Source organism: Lissotriton vulgaris, chromosome 5 (genome assembly GCF_964263255.1).
Source record: "Lissotriton vulgaris chromosome 5, aLisVul1.2, whole genome shotgun sequence".
Taxonomy (NCBI): domain Eukaryota; kingdom Metazoa; phylum Chordata; class Amphibia; order Caudata; family Salamandridae; genus Lissotriton; species Lissotriton vulgaris.
The window spans coordinates 862,168,261-862,181,768 of NC_141693.1; the positions used below are offsets into that span (position 1 = coordinate 862,168,261).

Here is a 13,508-nt window from a genome sequence, read left to right on the forward strand (position 1 = left end):
AGATAGTATCTGCATGATGCTGTGCATCCTCATTAATACTTATATCAAGCAACACTCTGCAGCAATGATGGTGATGTATATGTATTGCGTGTGCTAAAAGTTAATTCATATAACTCTTTGTAAACCAATAAACAAAACATATTTAGGCACCTTGGAGGCGGAGAAGTGTGGCTCACCGATTAGAGCTGTATAAAGTGGTCCCAGTTGAAACAACATTCTAAACGCACATCACAGTTTATGTACAGTACAAATATTACGAAAACAAATTTTTCAGGACAGCATATTATGAGTGATGTTATTTAATATACATCCTCAAATGCAAATCAATTGATTTGCATTTGAGGATGTATATTAAATAACATCACTCATAATATTCTGTCCTGAAAAATTTGTTTTCGTAATATGAGTGATGTTATTTAATATACATCCTCAAATGCAAATCAATTGATTTGCATTTGAGGATGTATATTAAATAACATCACTCATAATATTCTGTCCTGAAACATTTGTTTTCGGAATATTTGTATTGTACATAAACTGTGATGTGCGTTTAGAATGTTGTTTCAACTGGGACTACTTTATACACAACATTGATTACCCAGGTCCCAGTGCTATTGGGTTAACCCTTATTTTATAACATCACAGATTAGAGCGGCAGACCCTGAGGCAGAGGTCTGGCCTGGGACCAGGGTTCAATTCCCGACGCGGCAGGGTCTTGGGTCAATGTCCGCGGACTCGATAATTCTTGCCTAGGTGCCTACTCTAATCATGGGACCCACTCTGCAACTCTGGGCAATAGCTTGCTTAATCTCCACAACGGCCCCGAAAGCGCTAGGATGCCTGGCCTCACCTTGGAGGTGCCCAGTAAGGGGCGTCTCACAGGGAAAGGCAGGAAGGGTTCCACAGCGGTATACAGGGCCAAGATACCTTCTAGGTGATAGTGCGCTTTACAAGTATACACACATTTATACATAGCAGCGAGGCCCTATCAAACTACCCTAACCATCTTCAGTCTATTTCTCTCAAATACAACTCTTTTGCCTTTAGTTAGGTTTATATAGATGAACAATAATAGTTTAATGCATACAAGTCTCAACATCAAACTTGAACCCATTATAATCAACCTCCAGCATACTTCATCTGTGACTTACACTGGATAGCTCTGCAAATCTATACCAACATATAAAACATTTTTCATAGGGGTATTTTAAGGTAGAAGAATAGTAATTTTTCTAATATTCCAACTTGAATTTATACCTGCCAACTTAAAAAATTATTTTACTGTATGGACGGTGCAGCGGTGGGATCTGGAGTGGCAGTGGGGCATGTAGCCAATCATCACCTGGTCAACCATGAAGAGGGCACGACTTAAAGCACGCACTCGTTGAGCCACCCCCAACCCCACAAAAACAAACATAACAAAAGACTTCTGATGCAGACACCAGAGCTCTGGGAAGGTTGAGAACAGCTGATGGATGGCAACAGCTCTGAGTCAAACACAAATTCGAAACCTGCTGTCTGAAGAGGTTGTCCGCTCACTGGTGCCACTGTGTGAAGTCATACCTTTAATGGGATACCATGTTAATGTAGCGGATGTTGTATGGTACAGTGTGGCAACATGTGCCCCAGTACACTAGTTAACTGTACAGACACTGCTTTCTTTCAGAGCACAGTTTGCAATGTGGTCACTTTATTCAGACAAAAGCGCAAAGGATTTATCAGCTGCAGCCGCAACAAATTGGACAATATAGACTTACCCAAGGACACCTTTAATAGAAGCATCCATCAATAGCCCATGAATTCCTCTGAATTATTCAGAGATAGTGGATTGAGGGAGAAGTATATCCATTTCTTCCACACATTACAAATATTTTAACAATACTTTGTTATTAACTCCCAAGATCATCCTTCCCACATTTGAGGTTGCCAAACTCTGCCCTCGCCCACTGTTCCACAGGCGTGAAAGAAGAGGTGAAGGTGAAACTTCTGCTAAAGAAAGTGTTTCTTGACCCTACTAAACCCGAAAACTACTGTCCTATTTCCCTGCTCCCTTTTCCTAGGTAAAATTGTGGAAAAACAGGTCAACGAACTCGTAACTGAGTTTTTAGACGTCAATCACATTATGGATATGTCCCAAAATGGCTTCAGGTCCAGTCACAGTTCTGAATTGGCTGTGGCCCTCGAAGAGCATCAGATTAAGGAGACTCCTCTGTTGATATCATTTTGGACCAGAGTGTCACCTTCAACACCGTATCGCATAAGGTGTTACTCCAGCACCTCTGCGATCTAGGCGTCGGCGGTAAGGCTATCGTGGTTCATCTCTTTCCTTTATACCCGTTCGTCAATTCTCTTTCTTACTCATCCTCCTCCTCGCTTAACCCACTGGAGCATGGGGTCCTGTAGGGCTCCTCGTTAAGCCATACACTTTTTAAAACTTTTATGTCAGACCATGGCAGAGATTGTGAAGTCCATTGGGATCTCCATTGTATTATATGCAGATGATGCTCAACTTATGGTCTCCTCTGCTGATTCCTCATGACATCGTTAAGTTTCAGGAATGTATGTCGGTAGTGCCCCACCTGGATGGATGAGAACGGTCTTAAACTTAACTTAAAAAAAACAGATCCTGTTGTTCGGCAAGCACATGCAGATGTGTGGTGATCACTGGCGGCTGGAGGCTGTGAGGCCTCCTCCATCACCCAAATCATCCATGAAAAAACCTAGTAATTTGGCTTTATGTATACGCTCCTTTCAGACTCAAGTGAGAACTCTAGCAAGGTCATGTTTCAGTCTCCTGAAAGGCCTCAAACTTAATCAGCTGTTTCCAACCCCACATTCAACAGGTGACTATTCAATTTCTCATCCGGTCACCCCTCGACTATTGTAACATCTTGGATCTGGTTTGAAAGAAATCACTTTTAAAGAGGCTGTAATCAGTCCAAAATGCTGCAGCCAGATTACAGTTTTTCCTTCCTAAATTCTGCCCCTCCTCTGGGCTCCTTCAGAAGCTCCACTAGGTGCCCACTGAGAAGTGCATTTAGTTTAAAGTTCTTAGTACTGCCCACACGATTATGCATTCTTCTGGAGCCCCCATGGTCTCAGAACTCATGCTGCCCTATCTTCCTACCAGAGCATTTCGTGCTGCAGAACTTAATCTGGCAGTGATCCCTCGATTCAACAGAAAGACACTGGGAGGTAGCTCCTTCCGGGTGCTGGTGCCGGTCATCTGGAACAGTATGCCTCCTGATTTAGGAATACTCAGTCATCTTAGCTTCAGGAAAAAAAAGCTTAAAACATGGCTGTTTGCTACGTAGACCTCTCGGTAGCACCCCCCTTTCTTGTTGCTTTATGCCGGTCTATTGGGAAGCTCTGTTGCTGTGGCAGCCAGTAACATAACAGCTAAGCATCATACCTTTCCTTTGCAATTTCTGTATTAATTGTTTAAAATTAAAAAATATTACAAATTAAATAACCACAAGACTTAAGCGACTGAAAAAGCTTACCAAATCCTTTCATGGCCTTTCGCAGAACCTCGGCATCATTGAGTGCATTGAAGCCTGGGAAATCGTGAATTGTGCCGCGGTGCCCTGGCTATAGACATAAAAAGAGGAAGGTTAAAAAAAAAATTTAAGTTCAGAGGGCCACCTACTTGAAAGTAACCTCGCCAGAAAGAACATACGCACAATAGAACTGATGCCATAATACATTTTTCCATGCATTAAAGAACAGAAAAGCTGGAATTCGGTCTCCTAAGGAAAAGTTATGAGGCAAGTGAACTTTGAAAAATGTGAAATCATTTTTTTAACGAATATAAAATAAATTAGAGTCACTGTGATTTCTACTGGTAAGAGAACAGCAGGAGCAGCCTATACTACCAGAAGACTTCCAGATGCTCAACGAGTTTACATTCAAAGATCTACCCGCATGACGTTTAGGCTCCTGAAGTTTTGGCTCAGAACACCCTTAGTCCACCTCTCCTTCTACACTGCCCAGTAAGTCCTGTTTTTAGAGGTGTGGGGTGAGATGTGGGTGAGTACCCCAAACAAATGTAGAGTGATGTGGTCCACACCGCATTGTGCCTCACAGCTCTCCCTCAGTTTCGCAAGCACTGCCACTTCTCACTGCCTTTACTACCAGGAAAGGCAGAAACGAATGCCATAACAAACCGAGGATGTACGTTTCTCTGAAACATCTTTTTCCCCAAGAGGACCATCTATGGACTGAACTGAATGTTGGTGCCCATTTAAAATTTAAATATTTTAGGTTAAAAACATATGACTAAAGAAGGCTCTAGTCCTGGCGGGATCCTGTTTTATTCACATAATTTTCTCATTCTTTCAACAATATTTGATAGGCTCCATAAACTCAAAGTTTTTTTTTTTAAATATCTTATATTAAATTATATGGGGGGGGGGGTGTTCACAGTGGAGCAGGCGGGGTCCAGGCTGCTGGGATGGCAGAGTACACTTGCTCACAGTGCTATGCAGATTCCCACTGCTCTGGTGGGGAATTTTTTTATGAAAGAGCTTCTACCAACAGAGGACACTGGACTGAAAAATGTCAGGACAGTGGGCCGTCAGGTTATGGTTATCAGCTCAACAAATGTTTTTGTTCTACGTAAATGAACTCCCTGAAGTGAAGGGTTAGTTTCTGTAGAATAAAAACGTCATGATAACTACATGGCGAGCGTTTGTGTGCATGCCACTGATCACTTTTCCTGCCCAAGTGTACCATGTCTTGCATGGTGAACATGGGAAGGAAAATTGTGTCGAGGTCTCATACATATAGCAGTCATTTTGATGCATGGAAATTGGCAGCTCTGTGGAAAAGAAATATTTCTGATGGAAGCTTCTCCCATAAGAATGGGTTGGGTCAATAGCGATGCATCACAAGACTAAATTAATGATGCCAAGACATCTAAATCTGCAAGAGTCCATGAAAATGAGAGATTTCAATCAAACACTCAATACCACAACCATAACAAAAACACAAATTCCAAGATTTGGGCAATTTCAACTGAAGACAATTTGTTTCACCAAGCCTTGTGGCTTCCTGTCCAGCCAAATATGTCTGTTTTTTCAGTTACTTAAAAACCTAAAATAAAAAAGAGCCAGTGGAATTGCTAAAAGAAATCTTAGTTATTTTCTTTATCTTGTGTCTCAAATGAGCAGTGCAAAGTAGATACTGCAAGGTAGTGCTACCTGACAGAATAAGAAATTCTCTTTGTCTATGGAAACCAGATTCATAAAGCGTGCTGTGCCATATCATTAAAAGAATATTCAAAACCAAAAATAAACCGATTAGGAGTAACTACCCTTGCAACTAATGACATGCTCTATTTGAAGTGGAGTTGAGGAGTTTAAAAGTAGAGCTAGGTCATTATATAAATGCCATTACAATACAATAATCACCGATCACAAAAAACTATGGAGGTTACTTTGTACTAGTTAAAAAGCCTTTCAGCACTCGTCATATATTTGATAAATCTGGGGGTAATATCCGTTGCAGTTTAGAGTGGCGGCAAGTACGAATTTGAAGCAGATAAAAAAAAAATTCAGATCGATTACTTGTCCAGTCTTAACATCTGAATGTAATAGACAATATTCATCAGATTCGGTTTTAATTTGCAGAGCCTGCATTCCTGGAACCGCAGTGGTTACGACAAGCAAGGAAGAAAATCCAGAGTAAAAATTTGGCCAAAATTAAGCCACATTAATTTAAGCCTGTGTCTGAGCCATACCAAAAGTGGGCAGAAGGAGTTTGATGACAGCTCAACAATGGAGGTTAGCATTCACCTATAACTGCTAGTCAATGGGCTGTGGTACCTGAAAATAGTCCAATTATAAGTGAGAAGCATCAACTTTTATACTTCCCTCAGTAAGACCACCAGGATGCCAATCCCTGCATAAAGTGTACCCTACTCGCACCACTGCCCACCCCCTTCCATGTCCATAGCTCGGCTGCTTCAGTTGCTGGCCAAACCTTCTTATAAACCTCAAACACCCTTCCCCTGTCACCTGTAGTTCATCTACTTCCAGCAAATATGCAAAACATTAATGTTCTTTTCCTGCTTCTCTTGTCTGGATCGTTTGATTTTATTACTTGTAGTGCTTAGTCATGCTTGCTGTAATAAACTGGTGAACTATAGATCTTGTTTGTACTTACATTTTCCACACTTATCGTCTGAAATCAAGTATTTCTCCAGTAAAAATGGTGTTGCTGTGGGGGCACTTGTGTGGCATTATCTGAAGCGCTCAAATGGGAGGGCGCCCTGTTCAGACACACCATTAAACAGTGGTGGCTCACCCGCTAAGGTGGAGGAGTGTCGCACCACTGCCTTCAAGCATGAAAAAAATAAAAATTACGTAATGTTATTATCATTTTATTTAGACCTCCTGCTGCGGCAGCTTGCGTGAGGGGGCGGGGCTGCAGAGCGGGGAGGGGGTTAGTGGGACTGGTAGAACACTCCTTAAGTGCTCAATGACTAAACAGACATGCGCACTGTCCCTGTCCACCATGCAGGCTGCATTACAGCCACTGTGGAGAACATGCCCACCTCCTTGCCGAGCGCGTGTCACGGTGATCAGACTAATCATAACGCTGCATAGCGGAGCCTGTGTGGAAGGTGCTTCCTGTTCCCATTGTGACCCGCGTGCCCACCCCACCACCCTAGAGCAGTGCCAACCACCACTGCCATTGTTGTCAGTAAACATGACGCAGAGCATAAGGAATGAGTTACTATAGCCTTATAGCCCGCCGTAGCATTCTATACCGGCTATTAAAGGCCCGCTGAATCGTTAAAGGCCCGAGCCAAAGGCTCTGCTATGAAGGGTTATAAGGCTATTAGAACTTTCTGCCACTAGAGGGCAGAATGTTCTAACAAATTAAACAAATGGTTCTCGAAGCTCGAGGGCATATAAATCCCCTAGAGCTCCGAGAAGCCTTTGAAGAACATTGGAATGTTGCTCTGCGGGCCTTTAACGGCCAGTAGAAGCAGGGAGCACTCCATTGTCTGCAATGGAGCTCCCAACATTCCAATGTTCTAATTACTTGTAACTGCAGTTATCCAGTATTGGCATCTTTCATAGAGTCACATGCTTTAATCATTCCCGGTCGTCGAAGTGAGAGTACCACGATAATATAAATGAACTATTCAATATTAACTCTCAAAGGCTATCGTGGAGGCAACCACACCTTTAATAGCCTATCTACGTGCTTTTCTTTAAAAGGACCAAACTTAAACGCAACCAATCAGTAACCAGCACCCTTTAGTCCCTCAGAATTTCCAGCACAAGTGAGAACAATAATACTGTAGTGCCAGAGCACCCTCTCAGGGAGGGTGGGTTGTATGGGATTATGAAAGATACCAATACTGCAGTTACAGGTAAGTAACTAATTTCTTATCCAGTATTGGGGTATTTCTCATAGATTCACATGCTTTAATCACAATAGTAAGTAGTTCTATATATTTTAGTAACCACTTTTAGTGGCTGGCGGGTGGAGCCAATAATACTTCCAAATGTATTCACAAAAGGTATGCTGTTTGAAAGTGTTGGTAAGCGCATATAGAAGGCATGGACGTGTGCAATAAATCTCGATTGTCTTCGAAAAACAAGTATACAAATTCACTGAACACACATTTTTAAAACTCTATTGATATTGACAATAGAACAGAAATCCTCTACTTAAAGAGGCTCACCCTACTGAAATAGGTTTTGTAGTACTGCCTGTCCCACGGATGTGTCAGCCCGCTGTATTGACTCCAGGCAGTAATGCTGCGTGAATGTATGCTTTGTTTTCCAAGTTGCAGCTCTGCATATTTTTCCTGTGGCACATCAGGAAACATGGCAGTTGAAGTAGACTGCCCGTGCAAAAATCGGTGGAGTCGATTTGAGGCTAAAAGGAAGGACTCGAAACGGATAGTGGGTACCAGCCATTGTGAATCAGAAGGATTTTCTGTGTTTGGGGTGAATAGGAACATGAAAATAAGCATCCTCCAGATCCAATGAGGTCATGAAATCTCCGCTGTTGAGGCACCGAAGGATGTCGGAGAGCGTGGCCATTTTGAAAGTTTGATTTTTGAGGAATCTGAGGTCCAAGATAGGTCTCCACTCTCCCGATTTTTTGCGTATAAGTAAGAAGCAGGAGTAGAAGCCTTTCCTTCTCAGAAGTACAGGCACCCTTTCTATTGCTCCTTTTTCTAGCATAATCTTCGCTTCCTGTTTGAGTAAGGAAAGACGAGGGGGGTGCGATCCCCAGGGTTGAGTGTTTGGTGGGCGCTGGGTAAATTCTAGAGTGTGGCCATAAGATATGAGGTCCAATACCCACTTGTCTGTTGTAATATTGCACCACTGACTGATTTGGTTGGAAATGTTCGCACCGATGGGGGGGGGGATAGGGGGAGATACAATAGGATTATTGTATTTGGTACCCCTATCGAAATTGTGGCTGGAAGGATTGGAAATGTCCTCAAAAACCTGAGAAGCTACGACCTCGAACTCCCCGAAAGGGCACTTGACGGTATTGTAGGGTACCTAACGCTTTAGCAGTATCTATTGGTTTTTATTGCCAGGAGAGCTTTGTCTATGTGTTTCCCGAATAGACCATCACCATCTGAAGCATTTTTGACTGCACTTCAGGGCAACAGGACGTTGCTCTAAGCCATCCTTGGTGTCTTACAACACCTGCACCAGCCAGTTGACGAAAGCTTGTAGTAGCTCTATCCATAGCACAGTCTATAAATGCGGCCCCTGTACGCTCTCCTTCTGCCAAGATCTTATTAAATTCCTCTTTGTTTTCCTCTGGAACAAACTCATTCACAGCTACATTTGCCGATCGTAATGGCCCAGAATGGCTAGTGCATTAGATGCTTTGATAGAGATTGCGGACATTGAGGAGAATCTTTTTCCAATGGTGTCCAAGCTGCAACACTCTTTATCAGGTTGAGTAGAGATGGGAGAGGATGGTTTTTTTATTCTCCTTTGGGCCGCTTGGGAAATTAGAGTCAGGTTTGGGATGACATGCAAGTAATGCAGGGGAATCCTCGGGTGCCCTGTATTTTTTGTCAAGTCTTGGCAGTACCGGCACTACAGAGGCTGATGACTTTATCACCTTAATTCCTTCCTGCCAGATATAATCAGTAATTGGGTATCGATCTAATTGATTTTCTGGATTGTTCTTTATAGTCATAAAGAAAGCAATCGGATTGCTTGACAATAGTGGGCAAATGAAATCTGGATGTAGCCCTGTCCATTAGGTTATGAAAACCTCAAATATCCTCTGGAGGATAATCCGAAGGACGAGGAGGAGGAGGGGACGGCGTTGGTACCACATGATCCACCTCCACCAGCGGATGAATGGGATGATTATTAATTTCTCCCTCTTCAGGCTCTTCTTCAGAAGTAGTTGGGTCATCTCTAGGCGGCATAGGGATTTTAGGACGTGCCGTTATCATAGACATAGTTGGAGGAGGCAGCGGTGAAGACATTGGTGCTACAGGTGGAGGCGGTGGCACGGGGACATGCTCCTCTTGAGGAGGAAATCTCTTTTTGTAGTCCACTAGCATGGCCTGTAGGTCTAGATTTAGAGATGAAGGCAGTTGAGCAGATTCCTACATTGGCTGTTCCTAATATTTAAAATGATTCTGTGTTGGAGAAACTGGATAATGCAGATAGTATTGTTCCTCATCAAAATAGTCCTCATACTCCTCCTGACACTTGACATTTAGCTCACAGTGACTATGAGCAGTCCCAAAGGGACCAATGTAATTTGATTCCTCTAAGTCTAGCAGATGACTTGGAAGCAAAGGTGAAATCTTTGGTGTTTGAAAATAAGGCTGCAGCGACGGTCTGGTATTTGTCATCGGCCCGTAGACAACCCCAAAACTGTTGTCACTGGCAAAATAGTCGACGATCCAGTCATCGAGGCAGTCGACAGAGGAGTTGTCGTCGACGGTGAAGTCTTAGTCAACGGTGACATCTTAGTCGACAGAGGAGTTTGTCGACGATGTTGTCTATGATGGCAACTTTGTCATTGAAGTCTATGACAATGGTAATGCTGACAGTATTGGGCTTTTTATACTCCAAGTTGTCGTTGATTGTCTCAACGACAAAAGAGTAGTCATTGTCGACGTTGCTGAAGTGATAGGCGTCGACGGTGAGACCGACGCCAATGAGGATTTGTTGCCAGATTTGCATCTGGATTGCCCTGAGGATTCCCATAAGAGTGAGGCAAACTTCTCTGGGGAGACCTTAGGCTCTTTCTCCTTCTTTTGAGATTCTCTGGTCAAATGAGAGGTTTTAGGGTGTTTCCTGCCCTCCTCAGGCAACCTCGGCTTCTTATGGGATTTAGAGGAAGTGTCGCTCTCCTCACCTGATGACGCTCCTTTCTTATTCTTCAGCCACAGTAAAAGTCTGAACTCTGTCTCTGAGTTTTATTTGAAAAGGTGCAGCAGCTTTTACAAGGTTTTGCCTCATGATGGGGATAAAGGCAATATATGCAATCCTTGAGGATGTCATCAATATGCAGACTCTTCTTTCCACAGGACTTACAGGGTCTAAATAGTCCCTACTTATCAGATAGTGTCTATAGAGCAAGAAGTGGGACTTACCTGAGAAAATTGTTGAAGAACTGAGCAAAGCTCAGGGAGTCTCACTTCACACGATCTGTTGTGAAAATCTGAGGGACTCAGCCTCTCTTGGGAAGGTTCTAGAGGGTACTAGTTACTGATTGGTTGCGTTTAAGTTTGGTCCGTTTTTAGAAAAGGAGGTAGATAGGTTATTAAATGCATGGTTGCCTCCATGATAGCCTATGAGAGTTATTTACGGCTTTATTTAGATTACCGTGCGACTCCCACTTTCACGACGGGGAATGATTCAAGCATGTTACTCTATGAAAGATACCCCAATACTGAATGGATAAAGAATACATGTCTAGGAACACACTTTCACTAGTAAAATAAACATTATAGATCTTTGCCTTTTTAAACTACCTGTAAAAGTGTTTCCAAAACTGTGCTTGTATCGAAAAAATAATATATTAGAACCATGGAAGTATAAAAGTTGTACATACCTGTCCTGGGAGAATGATCGTCACAATGGGCGAAGGATTCAATGGCATGGATGGAGTCATAGCTGGCCCTGAAGGATAGCTCGGCGCAGGCTGCTGTCCAGGGATTGGCATTGGCTGCTGACCAGGGTATGGCTGCTGCCCTGGCTGCTGTCCAGGGTACGGTTGCTGTCCTGGCTGCTGCCCAGGGTACGGTTGCTGCCCGGGTGCTGGCTGCTGCCCAGGGTACGGTTGCTGCCCGGGTGCTGGCTGCTGCCCAGGGTAAGGCTGCTGCCCGGGTGCTGGCTGCTGCCCAGGGTAAGGCTGCTGCCCGGGTGCTGGCTGCTGCCCAGGGTAAGGCTGCTGCCCGGGTGCTGGCTGCTGCCCAGGGTAAGGCTGCTGTCCGGGATAGGGCATGCTCCCTCCTGGATACCCTGGCATTCCTGGCTGTTGACTTCCCCCTGCAGCTGGGTACATACCACCATAGGGAGGGACTTGTGGCTGTCCTGGTTGTGGCCCAAAGCTGCCTGCTGGTGGTGGACCAAAGCCTCCTGGGGCCCCCGATGGGTACATTCCTCCTGCCGGATTCATTCCACCAAATCCAGGCTAAAATAAACATAAAAATGACAAGAAAGAAGAGCATGTTAAAATAATGATACATTCAGCTTACTACCAATGTAAAAAGAGATGCCATTTGTAGCTCACTGTTTCATATAATGGATAGCAACTACAACTATGACTCGCATAGGCAAAGCCAAAAGGTCTGGAGTTGGCAGTCAGTCTTTTTTACTTGTAAATTCTTCTTTTGAATTGTTTTTTTTTTTACTTTATGGTGGAGTCAGATGCCAGGCACTCATTTATATTTTGACCTAAAATAAACATGGTCATAGTAGTTCCTGGCACTTAAGGAACTAGTTTGTGGATGGGCTGCTTGTAAAGGCAGAATCCCATCACTGTGAAGTTGGCCAATGGCTGAAATGGACTGACCAACTGCCCATGATCCTGTAGTAAAATGTGAATGAGACAATAACAGATCAATGGTGAAGAGGTCTGGTTAAAAGAACTAACAGCAAATAAGTATTTTATACATATCATTTTAGTCAAACCAAAAGGTGTTGGCTAACGCCAAACCTATAACTGGAACTAAAATAAAACTATAAATAGAGGAAAAATCTGTAACTTTAGGAGCAGACTGGATCTTCTCATTCGTTCGGAGGAAGAAAAAAAAACTGTTTCAGTACCGCCATTACTTATAAAACATCACAATGGCCAAGACTTCAATTCATCTGATGCAGGGCTCAGGTACTGCTTTTGCAGTGTGAGAACGGCCATATGGTCTTCCTTGGTTTATGAAACTGCACAGAAGTACATGGCAGAGGTGGAAAGCAACGTAATATATAAACTGATTAAATTGAGATACTTGAAGGAAACCAGTGATTTCCATGTTTTTACTTAATACATGTAATAATGTTAATTTCTACATAATTACCAACTTAGCTGTGCTTAACTGGTAGTCACAAGTGGGCAACAGACAACGGTTAGAACATCGCCAACCATTACAATATCATGACAATAGTCTCATCTTCATTAACTATTATCAATTTTGTCAATAGATCAGCGCCAAATTCTTGGCAAGTTTGGGAACAGCCAGGAAGATGTATTGGTTTTGAGCATATGATTGTGATGGGACTGGATAAAACCTCGTTCGAGGTGTTGCAGTCTGTAGGATTATACTGGATTATCAATTTGAACAAGAATGCAAAGCAGGTACAACCCACCTGTTGACTTCACAGGAACTGCTACAATGGGTGAATTGTGGTCACAATGGCCTGAGGTGGACAAGATGTGCAACACTGCTCCAAACTAGGAGGGACTGGGGAAAGTGGCATGATCACAAGTCTGTACTCACTGACTAACGTAAAGCGGAGATCTTGTTAAAACAAAAAAACAGACAGTACAAAAATGAGAAATATATGCCCACTTACCATCCCACCTGGGAACTGTGGGTTGTACTGCTGCTGGGGGAAATTTGACATATTATCCAAACCAATTGGAGCAGGATTGCCAGCGGGATACCCAGCACCACCCCACGGATTACCTGAAATGAGATCAATAAACATAAAAGGCACGGACACATAGAAAATTGCAGATCTCAAATGGTTTTTCATGTGGGGGATTGAAGTCGGTTGTGATAATACACTGGGTGTAAAGTGCTGTGAATTGGGTTATGGACTCGCCTGTAAATGCTAAAGGTGGTATGTGAAAAGATATTGCAGAGGAGTTGGTGAATACCGTTCAATTTAACATGCAGTTTGTGGGTGTCCACAGACACATGACATTCCATTTGTTTTTCTGCCGTTTATATTCCCACCCTGAGATTTATTGTTAACATGTACTAAGTCCCATGCGCGATATATTGTGAAGCCCTACTTTTTGTAAAATGGCAAAAATGAGTCATTTAG

General features: G+C 43.1%; 1 protein-coding gene across 2 annotated transcripts in view; it reads right to left on the reverse strand.

The window, feature by feature from the left end:
* The window catches only part of ANXA11 (annexin A11), a 114,745-nt gene that overhangs the window by 36,564 nt on the left and 64,673 nt on the right, over nt 1-13,508 (reverse strand). For both annotated transcript variants that reach the window (XM_086922430.1, XM_086922431.1), the window contains exons 3-5: nt 13,032-13,144; nt 11,071-11,652; nt 3,504-3,591 (exon numbers count right to left, since the gene is read on the reverse strand). In XM_086922430.1, coding sequence (XP_086778556.1) covers nt 3,504-3,591; nt 11,071-11,652; nt 13,032-13,144 — 783 coding nt within the window. The remainder of the gene's footprint in view (nt 1-3,503; nt 3,592-11,070; nt 11,653-13,031; nt 13,145-13,508) is intronic.